This window comes from Chiloscyllium plagiosum, chromosome 11, assembly GCF_004010195.1.
Source record: "Chiloscyllium plagiosum isolate BGI_BamShark_2017 chromosome 11, ASM401019v2, whole genome shotgun sequence".
Classification (NCBI taxonomy): domain Eukaryota; kingdom Metazoa; phylum Chordata; class Chondrichthyes; order Orectolobiformes; family Hemiscylliidae; genus Chiloscyllium; species Chiloscyllium plagiosum.
Genome location: NC_057720.1, coordinates 40,228,121 through 40,246,657, shown reverse-complemented (window position 1 = coordinate 40,246,657; position 18,537 = coordinate 40,228,121). Strand labels below are relative to the sequence as shown.

Below are 18,537 nucleotides of genomic sequence, written 5' to 3'. Positions count from 1 at the left end.
TCTCCAGTTTCCTCATTTCCCCTCCCCCCACCTTGTCTCAGTCAAATCCCTCGAACTCAGCACCGCCTTCCTAACCTGCAATCTTCTTCCTGACCTCTCTGCCCCCACCTCACTCCGGCCTATCATCCTCACCTTGACCTCCCTCCACCTATCGCAATTCCAACATCCCTCCCCCAAGTCCCTCCTCCCTATCTTTTATCTTAGCCTGCTGACAAACTTTCCTCATTCCTGAAGAAGGGCTTATGCCCGAAACGTCGATTCTCCTGTTCCTTGGATGCTGCCTGATCTGCTGCGCTTTTCCAGCAACACATTTTCAGCTCTGATCTCCAGCATCTGCAGTCCTCACTTTCTCCTATCGAGGCCAGTGACGTGAGTATCGGTATGGTACTCCTGCAGGAGGATGATGAGGGGATAGAAAAACTCATCAGGTATTTTTTCAGGAAGTTGAATGTTCATCAACAGAAATATCCAACGGTGACGAAAGAGACTTTAAGCTTGGTGTTAGCATTACAACATTTCAGTGTTTACATTACCAGCAATGTATCTGAGACAATCGTATACACTAATCACAACCCATTGACATTTGTGGAAACATTTAAGGACAAAAATGCCAGACTGTTTAGATGGAGCTTGTTGTTGCAACCATTCAATTTGACAATTGTGCATGTGGCAGGTTGCGAAAACATGTTGTCGATGCCTTATTGAGACTCTAATGAGATACGGAGGCATTCGGTGGCAGGTGTGCTGTGCCCTGAATTTGCATGTTTGCATGTTTACAGTTAATATAGTGTATATGTGCGTTTTGACTACTAACCAGGATTTGAAGGTTAAAAATGAAGCCATCTTTTTGTATTGATGGTTCTTTTTTTTTAATTGTGGAGGAGTCACAAAGCTCGTGCTTATTTTACTAAAAGCTGTTTCTTTGCTCAAGGACATTCTGTCCTTGACATTTTTCAGAGGGACAATAAACCGGGCCGGGCTCCGACAGTCTGGTTTGGTACAGAGATGAAAAGGATTTTGAGAAACCTTTTGTTTATATGAAAACAAATGAGACTTCAGGCCAAAGTGGTCATGTTTTAGAAGTGACCTGTATAAAGAAAGGGGAGTGATCAGCTCTTTGGCTAGGCTGAGCGGTTTTTAGTTCGGTCTTGAGCTGGTTGGAAGTTCAACAGGGAGTCGTGTGGAAGCTCTCTCTCTCTCTCTCTCTCTCTCTATATATATATATATATCTTTCTGCCCTTCGACTTCAATCTGTTAGCATGCGTTCCATTTATATTGATGTTTAAAGGGAGTTTCCTCATTGGAACTGTTGTGTATATTCGGAACAGCATAATTAAGTCTAGGTGGATAGGTTGAGTTCTGAAGGGGTTCTTGATTCTGTTCTTTGTGTTTCATTGTGCAATTTTTGTGAATAAATTTTTGTCTGTTTCAAAATCTAGTAGTCAACCTAGCTAACTTAATCAGGGTAACTTTCACTGTACACTTACCGAAACAAATTGCAAAATATGGTCTGAGCTGCTTGCTCAAGAATGTTTTGAGTGGGTCTGGCTTAGTCCATAATACAGGAAAGCCGTCAAATGCTTCAAGCCAGTGACTTTTATTCTCCAACAGCAAAAGCCAACAAAAAACAAATAGAAGCTTTATTTCTCTCCTGGAACAGAAAAAGAAACTGATAGCCTTTCAAGCACTAGCCATTTTACATTCAAACAATGATTACTGCACCTCTTAGCTACGGAACTGGGAATTAATTAAGACCTATCTGGCTTGTGGTGCCCAGTGTTGCAGATGGTGATGGTGATACCTCTTATGTGCAATACCCTCAGTTTCCTCCGTGGAAGGCTGCTCTCATTTTCTCAGATCATTGGCCTCCATTCTTACTTTGTTCTAGTTGTGCAGTGCAGGTGGTGGTATTTACACTGGTCAATTAGTGTTGGGCGTTCCTGCTGAGACTACTTTAACCTGAGTGACAACTTTGAACAAGGGTGTCATGGCCTCCATTGCTGGTCCCAGTGAGAAGAGGGTCTGGATGTATCTTAGAACGGACATTGGGTCTCTCTTGGAAATAGCCTGAAGTATATTTAGTCATCAGTGATATCGACTGTCATTGAGGAAATATTGTGAACTGCTATTCAAACAAGCATCTTGCCACTGTTAGCTTGTCACGGACTTAAAAAATTAGCATGTAAATTGATTTAATTAACTGAACCCATGTAATGTGATCATTAGCTACAGCATTACTCTGAATCATTGAAGTATTACAAAAATAATTTGATCCAGAACATGTTCTACAAGTATCTGTTGTTTCAGGAGGAATTTGATTTAATGCAGGCATAGCCATTATGACCAGGATCCAAATGATTTAATGGACCCAACCCCTGAAATAATGTTGCAACTGGAAGAATTCAATAAATATGAACCACATCTAGATGTCAACATATGTACAATAGCAGCATTATGTTTCTAAGTCAGCAAGCTATGAGTCAATCCTTATCACAGAGACATCTGCAAATCTACGTTAACACTAACAGACATGACTTGGAGATGCTGGTGTTGGACTGGGGTGCACAAAGTTAAAAATCACACAACACCAGGTTATAGTCCAACAGGTTGAATTGGAAGCACACTAGCTTTCAGAGCGATGCTCCTTCATCAGGTGATTGTGGAGGGCTCGATCGTAACACAGAATTTATAGCAAAAATTTGCAGTGTGATGTAACTGAAATTATACATTGAAAAACTGATTGTCTGTTAAGCCTTTCATCTGTTAGAATACAGTGATGGTTTCACTTCTTTCATGTGTAAATCACAAAACCCTTTTTTTTTTAAAAAGTTGCATTCTCGGGTTAGCTGTTAACAATGGTGATAACTAGACAGTATGTTGAAGGTGTTAGCCCGTGTTCTCTGTCTATGACCTGATTTTTAGATTGATTCCAATCTAAAAAGTGAGATAACAGAGTTTTACATAAATTCATGCAATTTTTGAGCTCAGAGTTCTACATGAATGTATGTGGTTTTTGAGCAAAATGCAATGTAACCCTGAAAGTACCAAAAAAATTCACCACACAAAATATATGTGTGCATGTGGGTCTTTGTCTGTCTGTGTGTTTTTTAACTAACAGACATTACAGATATAACAGAATTAAAGGACAGAATCTGAATTAACTCTTCAGTACAGTGGTGCTCCAAAATTAAAGGCTTCAGAGAAAGATCGCCCAAGTGTACGTGAAAATTCTTATAGCCTTAGTCAAGTGGTGCAATGTTGTCTTGGCCATCATGGACACCTCAATCAAAATCACCAACAGATTAACTATTGTCCCATTGCTGTGTGCAAAGCCACACTAAAACTAAACATGTGAGTCGTGTTTCACTACATTACCACAGCAATTATATTTCAAAAGTATGACAGCGAGTTGGTGTGAAATGAACATTGGTCCTATAGTACAAAGCATTACCACTGCAGAACAGACAGTTAACGGCAGAAAAGGGGAATTACTATTAGTGGATGTCATGTGACCCCAGTTTGACCCATTCTTTAGTGTTTATATGACAGGGACTGATTTGAGAAAAGAGACACAAGGAAGATGGACAAAGACATAGGAAGAACAATACATTCCATTATCTGGAGAGTGAAATTGGAAATTAGGACCTAGATTTTCACTGCTCGGTCAGGAATGCACAGTTATGATATGTTCTCGCCCTGAAAACTGGTTCCAGAAGAAAGCAGAGATTAGGATTTTTATTCACAGGTGGCTGGTTCTTTGCAAGACAGATTAGGATGACCCTGAATGAGTGCAAAGGTGGAAGGCCTACCTTGATGTGTTGGATCTGTATTGAGGATTAAAACAAGCAAATAAAATATAGAACAGCCATCCAATCTTCACACCAAAAACACTCCACATCTCCTCTCCAGGTTGACCATACCATTCACCTTGCCATGACCACCTATGCATTAACTAATTCTACTGCACCTATGCTGTGATCAATATCAATCAATATCCCATATCAATTCTTTATTGCACTTGTACCAACTTTGTACTAAGCTATGCCCTTATGTTTTCCTTACACTTAGTTTCCACAGGACGCATGAAATAAATGCCTATTTCAGATTTAAGGAAAACTAATTTACTAAAAAAAAAATTCATCCCTTCAACTACATAATCCCTTATAAGAACAAACATTCAAGCCTTGGAATTCAAAGTTATAATTCAAATAGTCTATGAACACAGATATTGATCAATATATAAACTGGCAGGAACCTTATAATGGATGGTTCCCATGAACAGAGTGAAATAGCAGTACTCTCTGACATTCCTTTAATAAGATACCAGAATTTCTTTAGGGCAGGAGTTTTAAAGGCTATCAATAGCAGTTCTTTTTGAAACTTGCTTTTGACTTTGACACTTGTGGTTACTTCCAATAGTCAACTTTGCTGTTCATTTGACAATTGTAATGAGCTTGAAAGTTTAAGTTAATGTGCCTCTTGAACATTGATGTCCAATTTTAACAATCCTAAAAAGGGTACTCAAGGATTAAAAGTATTCCAGGACCACAGCCTATTGTGTTTCCACAGGACTGCCCAAAGTTCACAGCTGCTCCCAAGTCTAACCAGCACATCATACATTTCACACTAGTGAGTCCCAAAAGTCAAATGACGAGAGGCAGTTAAGGACTTATTGACACCCTGCAGTTTCCATTGCTACACATGCCATGCCTAGTCAGGAGAGTTGTTTAAAAAAATTCATGCCATCTCTGGTTTTTGCATTGATATGAAAATCCAGTTCAGTCAGTGTACCCATAAGCAATTTAGGGTTCCTTCTCATGACAATGAAGCATACCCCTTTTAAAGAGGGGAAAAAGTGATTGGAGACAGGAGCTTCACAATAGCTTGAGGGTCAAGAGGAAGAGAGTTGGTTAAAGATTGCATTAAAATAAAACAGTAAAAAATATTCCAAATGCAGAAAAGTATAGGCACTACACAGGAGCACAGAACCAAACAGTTTAGTTCACCATATTCTACCTTTGTTTGTCTCCATTCAGGAGAAAATTTGACTAGAGCGCTTAGGTCAGAAATTGCTGAAGGTACAGCCAGTAATTTTATAACTATATTCAATCACAACACAATGTTGTCATGTTTCAGCCTCTTGGAGACTGCTGTAATCAGGAGAAGTCTTAGAATAAAAGAGGTTCTTAAAAAGAACCAGCCAGCAATTCAGCTATTACAAGGGTAAATGAGACTTGATGCATAATGAGCCAGGAGTATGGTTCCAGAAATTGCTCAAGTCTAAGTGACCAATTAAGGCTTCAGAGCTGAAAATGTGTTGCTGTAAAAGCACAGCAGGTCAGGCAGCATGAGAATCGACGTTTCGGGCATAAGCCCTTCTTCAGGAATGAGGAAAGTTTGTCCAGCAGGCTAAGATAAAAGGTAGGGAGGAGGGACTTGGGGTGGGGTGTCAGAAATGTGATAGGTCAGACTGGGGTGGGGGCGGAGAGGTCAGGAAGAAGATTGCAGGTTAGGAAGGCGGTGCTGAATTCGATAGATTTGACTGAGATGGGGGGGGGGGGGGTGGGGGAGAGAAAGAGGAAACTGGTGAAATCTGAGTTCATCCCAACCCAACCACCCAGTGGCTCAACATTTCAACTCCCCCTCCCACTCCAAGGATATGCAGGTCTTTGGAGTCCATCGCCAGACCACAAAACGATGGTTGGAGGAAGAGTACCTCATCTTCTGCCTAGGAACCCTCCAACCACAAGGGATGAGCTTAGATTTCACCAGTTTCCTCATTTCCCCCCTCTTCCCCCCCCTTGTCTCAGTCAAATCCATCGAATTCAGCACCGCCTTCCTAACCTGCAATCTTCTTCCTGACCTCTCTGCCCCCACCCCAGTCTGACCTATCACCCTCACCTTGACCTCTTTCTACCTATCACATTTCTGACACCCCTCCAAGTCCCTCCTCCCTACCTTTTATCTTAGCCTGCTGGACACACTTTCCTCATTCCTGAAGAAGGGCTTATGCTTGAAATGTCGATTCTCCTGTTCCCTGGATGCTGCCTGACCTGCTGCGCTTTTCCAGCAACACATTTTCAGCTCTGATCTCCAGCATCTGCAGTCCTCACTTTAGGCTTCAGCCCATCTGGAGTTGGATTTTACAGATAAACTGGTGGTCATGGTAGCCAATAAGCATGCTTTTGAAAGTTCATCTGGGAACTGAAAACATGCTAAAGGTTACATCAGTCCAGTCAGCCATTGACTACAAAATGTTAGAGTGACTTTAGTCACGGAGATTTCAAACAAGTTGAAAAATGGGTACCTGAGAAACAAGCAATTTAAATACAGGGGAATAAAAAGCAGTCATTGTTAGCACTTTGCCATTAAATCAAGGGTTGAGGGAGTAGTTTAAGGATAGAAATCATGCAGATCTTTTGACTGGAAAAATGACAGAATACTGAAAGACATTAAGTATTCTATTGTGCACAAACTGAATTAAACTATTCCTTCAATATTGAAATTATGCATACCAAATTACTGCTGTTTACAGCAAGGCATCACTAAATACCATTTGGAGCAAGAACTTTGGATTCTCAACTAAAGTTACTGCTTGAGCCATGTTTAAGCCTCAAGTGGAGGTTAATGCCCATTCATGCTGCATAAGACATGCATACTTCCTACCATGATTTTTCTTTCACCATGGAAAGCAGGTGATGCTAGCACTAACATGCTAGAGTGATGATATGAAAGGACACTTCCAAAAATCTGGTCTAAATAGGCATCTCAATTTCACCAGCCAAATTGAAAACCCAGCTTAAGAGCAAAAACTATATTATTGAGTAAAGTCTAAGTGAGACCATGCACTACCTGGACCCCAGTAAAATATGAATAAAAAATCCAAATGAAAACATGCTAAGTTTTGATACAAGGAATTATCTAGATACAAAGTCCAAAGCTTTCATACTTGTATTAAACTTTATTGGCTTCACAAGTTTAAAAAAGCGACAACATAAAAGCTATACAAATGAAAATGGTTTTGAAATGGTTTTCATAACCAGAGCTAAGCAGTTTGATATCTTATGGCATATATACACATGCCTACAGGAATGTAGGCTTTATGCTGTACATGCTAAATAATTTATCCAGTTCAATAATTGACTGAAGAATCATATGTTCAAGGCATCTTTGCTTAATTTAAAAGTATTCTAATTGCATTCCACTGATCACAGCACAAATAAGCAGTAACATTTGTTATGGCCTGTGCTATTTTGCTCTTTAAATAAGATCATTTGAGGTACTTGACAGTAGATGTTGCTGCATTTGCAACATTGATATTAGTGGCTTTTTTCCAATTTTCACATCCTACAGACTAAGTGGAACATATGATACAAGAGGGTTAGGAGGCAGTTCATTCACACTGAAGGGCTTCACTTCCTCACACCCCTAAAAACTACTTAGTGGCAAGATAGAAAAACCACCTTGTGATCATGCTTTTGTATCTAGCATCAGCTCAAGTAGGTTGCTGGAAAACATTCAATTCACAGGCACAAAAAGTGAATTAAAGTGATGCAAATTTGCTCATGTTATTGTAAAAGATACACAGAAACATTACTAGAAAATATTCAACTTCAAGTATCAAACAATCATGCACTTTTTGGCACTGGTCCTCATGTCAGAAGTTCCATTCTCAAGTTATGGAAATGTTTCTTCATATTTCATTCTTTGCCATCAATTTTGCAGTACAAGTACATAGACACCACCATTGCTGCAATCTGAAAAGACACCATAGTGAAAACAATTAGAACTGTAAAAGCTCAATTGGTGTAGAACAAAAACTGCTGTAACCCTTAGCCCATACAAGGAATGTTGAAGGGCCAGGTGTGTGCAACAAATCTTCTTGCCAAAGGAATATTCTAAGAACACAAAGTGCGGGTACAAGAGTGTATCAAAGTTATACACTAATTGATCTTTAAGTTGGCAATCATGCAGTTTGATTTAACCCAGGCTGAGGTGGCAAACCAAGTCCAAGGTTTTAGTTGCACTTGAGTAACTAAACAGCATGTTCTGGGTGAATAGTAAATTCATTAGAGTGCAAATCTTTGCTGTTCATACAGATTCTCGATTGAAGTTCAGAACAGGAAAATCTTACCTCCAGTGCACAGATTCCTGCTGCAATCCCTCCTACAATGTTAGCATTCTCCTTCAATATGTCAAAAAGTTGATGAAAACATCCCTAAATATAGAACAGTTGTTTAGAGGTTTTATACTGAAAGAAAGACTCAAAGCCATGAGAATCTAGAGGCTTTTACAAAGATTGTACCTGTACATTACTTTGATCTGCTGCACTCTCAGTACAAACAACTGTTGAATTGCAACAGAATGCTGGAAAGGTTTGGTTGTGGTGTTTGAAGTAATAAGAACCACCAAAGTCTGTGTAGTTGCTGAAGCCACAGCATTTTAGCTGCAGTGACAGAAAGTAATATAAATTAGTACTAAAGAATTCAATTCTACATGTAATAAATTTTGTCAGTAATTAAGCTTTATGCAAGAAAGATTACAAATTAGCAAAGATAGTTCACATATTGTAGCTCTGTTCAGGTTATCACAAATGCCACACATCTTTGCTAAAGCCCCAATATCACCTTTCACAAGTTGAAACAGTTTCAACTCAAAAGATCAGCAACATCCTCATACCTGGAATATCAACTATCTGAATTTACTGTTGCAATGCAATTTTCCCTTAATTGCCTACATCCAGGTTATTATATCTCTCCCTTGCTTGGCAGCTAAGTGGATAGTTCCTGTTAAGATCCTGGAACAATTGATTTAATTTTGACTTTACCCTAATTGAGATCTAGGGGAAACTGCAGATCAGAATGGAGAGGTATGGTGCTGGAAAAGCAGTGGAGAATCAATGTTACAGGCATAAGTTCGTATCAGGAAGGTGTAGGAGGGGGAGGTAGCAGGAAGGTGTAGGTAGATGGTGATAGGCCAGAACAGAGTGGAGCAGATGTGAAGAAAGATGGACAATTGAGTCAGAGGTGGTGGGGGGGGAAAAAAAAAAGATGAGGAAATGGTGAAATTGATGCTTCATGGCTGGAAGGTTCAAGGTGGGAGGCCCTCTAGGCATTGAGTGGCTTGGATTGGTTGGTGGCGACTGAGGACTTGCATGGCCTTAGTGTGAAGTGGTCAGCTATGGTGTGGTGGGGCTGTTTTAGTATCCCAAAGATGTTCTGAAACAGTTGGCATCCTGTCTCCCCACCCTTCATGGCATTCCACAGAAGTAATTCTTGACTCCCTTGTTGGGTCCATGCCACCCTTAATCAATGCACCCTCCACTTTCCCATGCCACAAAAGATGCAAAACTTGTACCTACACATCCATCTAAGCCCTAAAGGATCCTTTCACACCCTATAGAAATTTTCCTGCACATCCAAACACCTCTACTGTGTCTGCTTCTGAGTCATCTGCCTTAGGACCCTCTAACCACATGGCATTAGTGTTGACTTCACCAGTTTCCTCATCTTCCCTCCCCATCTCATCCCAGATTCAGCCCTCCAACTCAGCACCACCCTCTTGAACTGTCCATCTTCCTCACTCCCTCTTTTCTTCCCCCCAGGACATTCCTTCAGGAATCAGCAGGAGTCTAATGCTCCTTTGATCAGTCTGACCTGCTGTGCTTTTCTATGCCACACTGACTTGGAGATCTGCAGGCAAAAATTCTCAAATACTAAAAGTGCTAATTGAATTTGTCTTGAAGTGTTCATTCTGTGAACAAAGATTGAAGAGAAACCCTATTCTTTTCTTGGCAATAGCTCAAAAACAATTGCCAGAGTATATAATGGCATCCACTTTCAGAGGTGTGGTTAAGTGGTAAATACAGAGCTCAAGTTACAATTAACCATCTATTAACCTAGTATCAGTGACTAGGCCTGCTTTAATTTAAAAGCCAGCTACTTATTTAACAATCAACTGATTTACAGCACAATTTAGGAGGTATGGTGAAACATTTGGACCAAGTAGAAAATTTGTTACAAAAAAGTGTAATTACTTCACTCATTGTAGTATTCCAGATACCAGTCACATCATTTTTCCTTCCATAGTCATTTTGTAGGACTGGAGTAACCCATGCACGTAGAAGACTTTCTGCCTAAAAAAAATTTTAAAAACTGTTGAAGTTAAATATGGTGGCAGTTCACCCAAAACCAAACCAAGTAATAGAATGAAGGGAGGGTCAGGTCTAAGTGGCATCATGTAGAAAGCTTACATCATAATGGGGAAATTCAAAGATGAAATTAATAGCTTGTGACAAAGGCAATACACAAATTGAAGTAAATTTAAGCCTGTGTGTAGAGTCTTTATTAATCCTCATTTCTGAGGAGGAGGAGTGAGTGTCAACCATGTTCAATTAATTCTCCATTTGAAATAAAGCAATTGGGGTTGTGTTGAGAAGAGTTCCTCTATGAACTGAGAATTGAGAATATTCAAGGCAATTGTGTCAAGTGGTTTGTAGTGTGGTACCAACATTAAATACATATTTAGTTCACAAGTTATATTTTATTATCTTCCACATTTATATAGCAGTTAGATGATGTTTTACTTACAAAGGAAGAATACACCAAAGCAACAACTGCAGCAGCAATCTCCGCAATAAAGATGATCAGAACAATGGCAAAGAACTAGAGAAATAAAGGAACATTACTAGTCTGTTCACAGCAAATCATGGCATTCAGGCCAGCTATTTGAAGTCTATAATAGAATTCAGACAAGTTACAGTACAGCAAATACTAAATAACAGTTAGTTCAAGAAGCTATGGGATTGGGCTTCCTGACCTCTCAAGGTTCAGTTCCACTCCCAAGTAGTGGTGGGAATTGGTTGATTTTAAAAAGCCTTCTTAAATATGAAGGGGTTATTAGCACAGTGTTCTCATCTCTGGACCAGGCCAATAATCAAATCACACCTACCATGCAGGATAGATACATGACTGAATAAGTTGATAAAATGGGTGGGGTTCATTGCAGTGGTAGCACACTCCTCTCCAAGCCAGGTAGTCTGGCTAAGTCAGCCCTTACTATAGAAGGGTCATATAGAGACTAGAAAGCAAACAAAAATGCTTCTGAAGTTGAGCAGCTGGAACACTAATAACCAAGCTAATGTTTAGCAGGAAACAGAGTAGGCCAGTTAGATTAGACCATGAATGGAGTCATATGTACAGCACAAAACAGACCCTCCAGTCCAACTCATTCGTGATCAGATATCCAAAGTTTATCTAGCCCCATTTCCCTCTAAACCCTTCCTGGTCATATGCCCATCCAGCTGGGTTTTAGTTGTAATTGTACCAGCCTTCACTTCCTCTGGTAGCTCATTCCATACACTCCCCACCCTCTGCATGAGGAAATGGCCCCTTAGCCCCCTTTTAAATAAATATTTCCTCCCCCCTCAACTTATGCCCTTTAGTTTTAGATGCCAACCTAGGGAGGGGACCTTTGTTATTTACTTACCCAGCCCTCATTTTAAAAGCTAATAATTTGCCTCTACATTTCTAGTCCATAATCTATTCCAAATTAGAATTTTGATCATTGCGTCTCAGCCATTTTCTAAATCCTTAATATTCTAATCCAGGGAAATAATCTTTCCAGAGAGAAGGAAATAGAATAATTGAGTGTAGGGAAGTTTTGCTCCCATTCATTTTTATACTTCACCTGCTGGGACAGAATAGAGAGTTATCCAGATAGATAATCTCTTTTACTGCTGCATGATATGAGTACAGTGATTTTGAACCTACCAATATTAGCAGACACTTGCTTTCCTTCTGTGCACCACAGCACCCCAAAAAGCCAAGGAGGATTAACACAGCACCAATTGCTATGCAAAAGTAACCAACGTTGACAAATTGCATTGCTTGAGATGATATAGGTCCAATGACTCGTATAAAAGAACTGCCATCCACGCTGACCCATATTCCAACACCTAGAAGAGCAGCTCCAGCAAGCTGGAAGGATTGAAGAGACATTAAAATCAGATCAATTTCACCATGCAAGAGTAACATTTATGTAGTAAAGGCAAGATAAAGTGGTTATATTACACCCTTTCTGCTGAATCTAATGTAATGGTTTCAAAGATTAAAATATTGGAGATTGTTACACAAGTCAAGCAAGAGATCCTCGAGTCAGATGGTTCTCTTGGGCTCCCAATTAATCTAATTAGAAATTTGAAAAACTAACCAAGGGTTGCATCTAGTTGTAGATGAACAAGTGAAACTGAGTAGTACAGCAATGAACAGGCCCTTCAGCCCACCAAGACTCAACAGCAGACCCTTTAAAAATCCTTTTGCCTCAATGCAGTCCCCTTCTAGAAGAAAGGTTAAAGGAGCTGTTCCAAATTCCTGCAAGTTGGAGATATCATGTCAGTTGGATTTTCAGCTAGGTGATATTCTTTTTGCTTTGTTTCATTTGGTGGTGTAAATAAACTTGGTTTTACTTGAAGTAAGGTGGTTTGACCAGCTGTATCACACCTGCCTAAAAACAACTCAGTTAGCATCAGGGCTACCTTCTTGAGGGAGATGTCCAGCCTGGTTCATAATTGGACAGTGTGCACTAATACAATACACTAATGGAAACATAGCATCTACCACCTCATCTACTAGAGTTGGCACTCAGGGATGATTGGCCTGTATGCCAACATCCCTGCATTTGACTTGCATATTGACTGTTTATGAAGGCTACAACTAAATCTGGACTTAAAGGTAAAGGTAGAGGACAAAAGAATGTCTTGCAGCAATTAGAGTTATGTAGACCTTTGTTTTGGTCTATCAAAAATGATTATGGGATATTCAATGAAATCTGTCTTCATTATGAATTATGCTCTTAGTCAATGAGTCATTCTTCATTACACATATTAATTTTGGAGGGAAGGTGCTGACAAAAATCTTCCCCTGGCTGAAGGGATGACAATTTATTGCCCAATCTTAGAATTTAAAAAAGCCAGCCATTTAGGGCCAAAAGAAATTCCATTTGGCAATCTGGTTTGGTGACCAAGTAAAACAATGTTAGATTTTTTTTTTTACTTTGGAAACAATCAGAAAGATGGGATGGAGATAAAGTAACTATAAAATTTTAGTGATGTCAGATAGGAAATGATTTGGAGATGTGGATGTTGGACAGGGGTGTAAAGTTATAATCTGGTGTTGTGATTTTTAAACAGTTAGGAAAAGTCACCTTTACTCCTTTTGTGGGAGATTAATGTGAAACAAAACCCAGGAATGAGAATTAAAGTGAGGAATAAAGTGAGAAATGTAAACAGTTTTCTAAAAAAGTTCTAGCTCCTAGCCACAGGCAATGAAGCTGAAACAGGAGAGTTACAGACCTCTATTTAGAAAGTGCATAATAGGTGATTTGGGGCAAGGACAAAATAGGAGACAAGCAGAATTCAATTAGTGGGGTCATGTTCAACCAACATGCTATTCTCAAATTATCTTCAAATTAGATGAAAGCTTGCACTGCATCTTTTAAGATTAGTGTACTTACAAAGATGAAGAGATTGAATAAGACCATCATAACTTTCACAAATGTAAAGCACCCCATTTTCACTTGTAAAGTGAAGACCTGCAAAGACAAAAATCAAACTTGAAACTGGTATTGCTACAGAATTTAAATGAAACCAAGAGGCTCATTGCTTAACAATTGAGAACATTTTTTGAATCATCCATAGTGCAACTTCATCCATAGTATGATCAGGAGAAGAGGACCATTGTACTCTTCAATGACTTCAAGATCAGTACATCACAGTTAAACTTCTAATATTGGGATTGAGGCCTTAAGACTTTGCCCCCAGTATCTCAAAATCAAAATCCAAATCATGAAGGACAAGGGTAGTAGGTACATGGGATCACCACCTGCAATTTCCCCTCCAAGCCACTCACTATTCTGACTTGGAAGTATTTTTTCCAGGAAAACAGTCAATCCTGGAACCCAATCCTAGTGACACTTCAGTCACCCACACCAAATTTCTATTAGTTAAATGGGACTCCACTTGAGAATTAATATTAATGGTGAGGGTCAAAGTGCTACAGAGTGAAGGGGGAAGGGCAGCAGTTCCAGGGAACCCTGGATGTCAAGGGACAGCTTGTTAAAGTAGAAGCATTTAAAAATATGCATTAAAAACACTGAAGGGGCCCTTCAAAAGTAGAAAGTGCTAGGATTGCTTAATCAACAAATGAGGGTTTAAAAAGACGAACTGTCAGACAGACAAAACCAAGGCATTCAAGAATAAAATAGTGTTAATGCATAACTAGCAGGATCAGTTAGAAACAAAAAGGGAAAGTTTGGGAGGAGAGAGGACATGAGTGATGTCTTAATGACAAAAATCATCATCTGCATTCAGAAAGAATGCATTGTTGCCAGGGATTTCAGTTGGCTGGACAGGTTCTGAAAACATTTGTGGTATCAGATATTTGAACAGCCTAAATCCTCAGGTTCAATGAAATGCATACTAGGCTATAGGTGGGGAAGATTGCTGGAACCCTGGTAGAGTTCAATTTTGATGGGGAAAAACAAGTGTTAGACTGGAAGTTAGCTAACAGGATTCTTTTGTTCAAGATGGGCAGCAGGGATGCCAACTAGTGAGTGGTTGGGAAGTTACTGGAAAAGTTTGAAGAATAGGATTGAAGTCAATACTTGGAAAGGCATTGACTGATCAGGGGAAGTCAGCATGGATGTGTTGTAGGGAGAAACAAAGCTTTTGAAACTCTGGTCTGGTAGCATTTGTGGGAAGAAATCAGTTAGTGTAGAATCAGTCATATGGTCTGTTTGTGCTACATCTTTGTCCCAACTCCCTAAACTGACCAGGCCCCATTTGCCAGGATATGTCCTGCTAAACTTTTCCTATGCATGTTCCTGAAAAAAATTTTGGACAATAGTAACTGTACTCTCCTTTCTCCTGAAAGATTGCTCCACATACACCACTCTGGTCAAAGTTGCCCCTCAGGACCCTTTTAAATCAAGGGTTCTAATTTTGCATTCCAACCTGGGAAGACCTCAGCAATTCAGTATCTATATTCATGATTTTAAGCCTCTTAAGATGGTCACCCTTCAATGCTGCATTGAAGCAAATCCCAACTTCCCCTGCCGCCCCCCCCCCCCCCCCACCCGCCGCCCCAGGATGTGACCAGTGTTGGAGTCCAGTGACTCTAACACCTACTTTCTTCATGTGCTGGAGACAGTTTTGCCAGCACATTGTATTTTTGCTGGGGATTGCCAATTCTTGAATAGAAAACATTGCTTGACTGAATTGTTAACATGCATAAATAATCCCCAAAAAACCTTAGTGTTAAAGTAGAAGGTATAATCAGCAAGGTTACAGAAGTCAAGTCAATGGGGCTGTTAGGAGGATGGTCTCAGGTTTCAGTCTGCTGAAAAGTTGGGTAGAGCCAATGCAGATAGAATTTAATCCCAAAGTTGAGGTAATGTATTGGAGAACAATAAGTAATCTTGGGTGCACCAGTTCAGAAGTTCTTGGAGAGATCAAGACAGGTAGATAAGAATGGTGAAGCCAGCATAGAATGCTGGCCTTAAGCAGTTGGTGTGTAAAGTGTAGGTGTAAGGGAGCTTTGCCAAAACACTAATCATTGTTTAGACCACAACCAGAACATGGCAGTTCTGTTCATGAACTGCAACGCAACTGCACTGGAGATTCACCAGGGATGCTGCCTGGTATTAAAAGTCAGTTGAGGAGACCAGGTCTCTTTTCCTTGGGGCAAAAAAGACTTTAAGTGACATTAAAATGGAGGCACTGAGGGTAGATCGCAGGAATCTTTCTTCCCTCCCTTAAGCCCTCCAGCATTCCACTAGTTATGGTATGCACAATATTCAGTTAAAACCAGCATATTTACTAGTTTGCCTTTGACAAAGTCTAAGAGCACAACAGTTCTTTGACTAGATAAGACATGACTACTGCTGAACAATGTCAGTTGTGTTTCCTACAGTCATGGGAACAGCACAACCCTCATTTTAAGTAACTCCCTTAAGTACATTAGGCTTAAAACCTAAATATTTACTCTAATTATTCAAATTGGAATCTGAGCTTCTAGACTGACAAGATACACACCGAACTAATGAGGAATTTTCTATGAAACCTCCATTTTGTCTATGGAGACGTGGGTTGACTAATCCCATTCAAGTACAGTAAAGCTCATTAATAGTCAATTAGATTAATTTTAGTAATTTAAAGAGTGAGAACTTATACAGGAGTGTATTAAGTACACAGCTGTAAGTGCTACATGTTTGAGAAAATTTTTCCAATGTTGTGGCACACCATATTGTAAAGGCAGTTAGTGTTTCAGTTCAGAACATGCCAAAATTTAGTGGTGGAACCCATCGGAATTAGATCTAACTTGGAATCAGATCCTGGATTTGGTCTATTGAATCAGAACTTGGGCTCAACTGTTTAAAGTGAATCAGCAAGTTAACTAGTTTGAATCTCATTTCATAGAAGCTTGGCAAGTTTGTCCAACCAGAACTCCTATTTTTGACCACTTAGAAAAAAAGTTACCTTGAGATAAATAGAGGTTAGATCGTTGTCAGTTGAAGTACTCGATTAGCACGAGGGAAACGGTTTAAAGCAAACAAACGAGCTTCCAGAGAAAGAGCAGGTTGAATTTGCTTTGTAGGAGATAGAGGTAGCCCACTTCACATTACAGCGTATTGAGTAGGTCAACACTACAGGCACGGTACCGTCTCCGATTAACGGAGAACTTGGGTCTTTCGCTACACCCCTATCCAAACAAGTGAAGCAATTCCTTTTGTGCCAGTTTGGCTAGACTAGCCGAGTCCACTCCTTTGATTTTAAAAAGATCAGATGACTGCAGTTGGTGCCCTGTGAAGCACCATGTACAATCGACGCGTCTTACAAAGTGAGCTAAGTTAGGTCTTCGTTTGCTGTACAAGTAGCCCTTCCAATCGGCATGTAGAGAGGATTTGTTGGGGAAAAAAAAAATCTTGCGAGCATAGTGTTAGACTCGTTATCCAGATGGGCAGGTGGTTTTCTAAAAGCTTCCAGAACACGTCGAATAGAAAGCCATTCAACGATTAGTAAGAGTTACTAGAGAAAAAAAAAGTGCGACTAGAGTTTAGACAAAAGGACTATTGGCATATTGAGTGTAGGAACAATGCCATAAGTTCTTAAATTCTATAGAATATATCATCAAGTTATAAACTTTAACGTAGTTACTAGAGATTGAAACAGCCAAAATCTAAGCACAAAATACATCTTCTTGAATTTGAGAAACATACCTTTAACTGCTCAGGTCCGGGCTAGATAAGCCAGAAATGCGATATAATCAACACGTCTACTTTGACCTTGTAGAACGAGGGAACAGGTACCTCACCTGGCGACTACATGCATTTAAAGGAGGATATTTAAATAGTGGCTTTAACTGACATCGATTTGAACCAATTGTCCCCAGCAGTGGGTTGCACCCTCTGCTGAATCTAACTTTGATTTACATAGCCAGACAGGTGCTTATGCCTGCGCCCTCTTGTGAGCAGCTATAGTTGTTGAGATGGTAACAAATGAATTCGCTTATACTCGTCTTGACGTATCTTTTGTATGATATATGAATGTCAAAAAAAATAGAATCAATTCGTCATAATGCTCCTTCCACTAAAAGTAGAATGCAGAAGACAGCTCAACACTAAAGTAGTAAACGGAGCCAATTTTTACCACTTGTTAGCGGATGTTATTCTGCAGTTAGAGCTATTTTCTAACTATGTTCCTTCTCTCATTTTAAAGATGAGCCACTCACTCAGGAATGCTTGCCATTCAATAGCATAAATTGTCTTTGCTGGCAATAACTAGAAAAAAAAACAGGAAATGCCAGAAGGTATCTTACATCACGTCTCAACGAGTAGTTATCTTCCTTAACATGATGCTTCCAGGGTCCTAGCAGATCAGCAATCTTCATGATGTAGTTGTTAATAATTCCAAAAATGCTACATGAACTTCTCAATCGTGCCTATTTGTACTGATCTATATAGCCCACAATCCTTTTCTTAAAGAGATAGTCATTCCTTTGTTAATTGTCATTATCTGTTTCAGCTGGTCACAATGTTTAATTAAACTGCTGCACTGGGTCTGTATTGTCTGCACTTTTGTATGTAACGGTATTGTCTAATGTACAAATGTCATTGTCACTGTCTTGTCATATGTGGACCTGGGATTTGAGGTTTGTCCTCCTCTCCCTGTAAAATGGTTGAACGGTAGGGTTCGGGGCCTAGATTTGCTGCTCCTCTCCCTTGTAAAACTGCTGTCTTTTGTGTACAGCTGTCAATGTTTTTTGTAAACTGTTTTGTAATTTGTTTAATAAAATTAAACTGCTGCATCTTTGTGAAACTGGGATTTGAGGTTTGTCCTCATGTCCCTGTAAACTGTTTGTTTGAATGGTAGGGTTTGGGGCCTGGCTTTGCTGCTCCTCTCCCTTGTAAAATTGCTGTCTCTTGTATGCAGCTGTAAATGTAACTGTTTGTTGTAAACTGTTTTTTTTTAATTTGTTAAAT

General features: G+C 39.7%; 1 protein-coding gene across 2 annotated transcripts; it reads right to left on the bottom strand.

The window, feature by feature from the left end:
- Positions 1-6,946: 6,946 nt before the first annotated feature.
- Positions 6,947-17,979, bottom strand: LOC122554319 (tetraspanin-1). 2 transcript variants are annotated; one of them, XM_043699152.1, is made up of 8 exons: positions 17,874-17,979; positions 13,513-13,590; positions 11,772-11,978; positions 10,590-10,664; positions 10,037-10,135; positions 8,306-8,446; positions 8,135-8,218; positions 6,947-7,757 (listed from the first exon to the last, which is right to left on the bottom strand). In XM_043699152.1, the coding sequence occupies exons 1-8, from the start codon at positions 17,943-17,945 to the stop codon at positions 7,701-7,703; spliced, it is 813 nt and encodes a 270-aa protein (XP_043555087.1). In that variant the 5' UTR covers positions 17,946-17,979; the 3' UTR covers positions 6,947-7,700. The 2 variants fall into 2 exon arrangements, with proteins under 2 accessions (XP_043555087.1, XP_043555088.1); XM_043699153.1 differs by lacking the exon at positions 17,874-17,979 and adding an exon at positions 17,275-17,379.
- Between the last annotated feature and the right edge of the window lie 558 nt (positions 17,980-18,537).

Bases quoted from the DNA above. Each gene is read 5' to 3' on its own strand.
- LOC122554319 (XM_043699152.1), bottom strand. From the start codon at position 17,945: ATGAAGATTGCTGATCTGCTAGGACCCTGGAAGCATCATGTTAAGGAA. The intron at 10,665-11,771 runs GTAGGTTCAAAA...TTATTTCTCTAG, and splicing joins GCAAGTGTCTGCTAATATTG to TTCTTTGCCATTGTTCTGAT. The intron at 8,447-10,036 runs GTAATTACACTT...CTGTCACTGCAG, and splicing joins GGAATACTACAATGAGTGAA to CTAAAATGCTGTGGCTTCAG.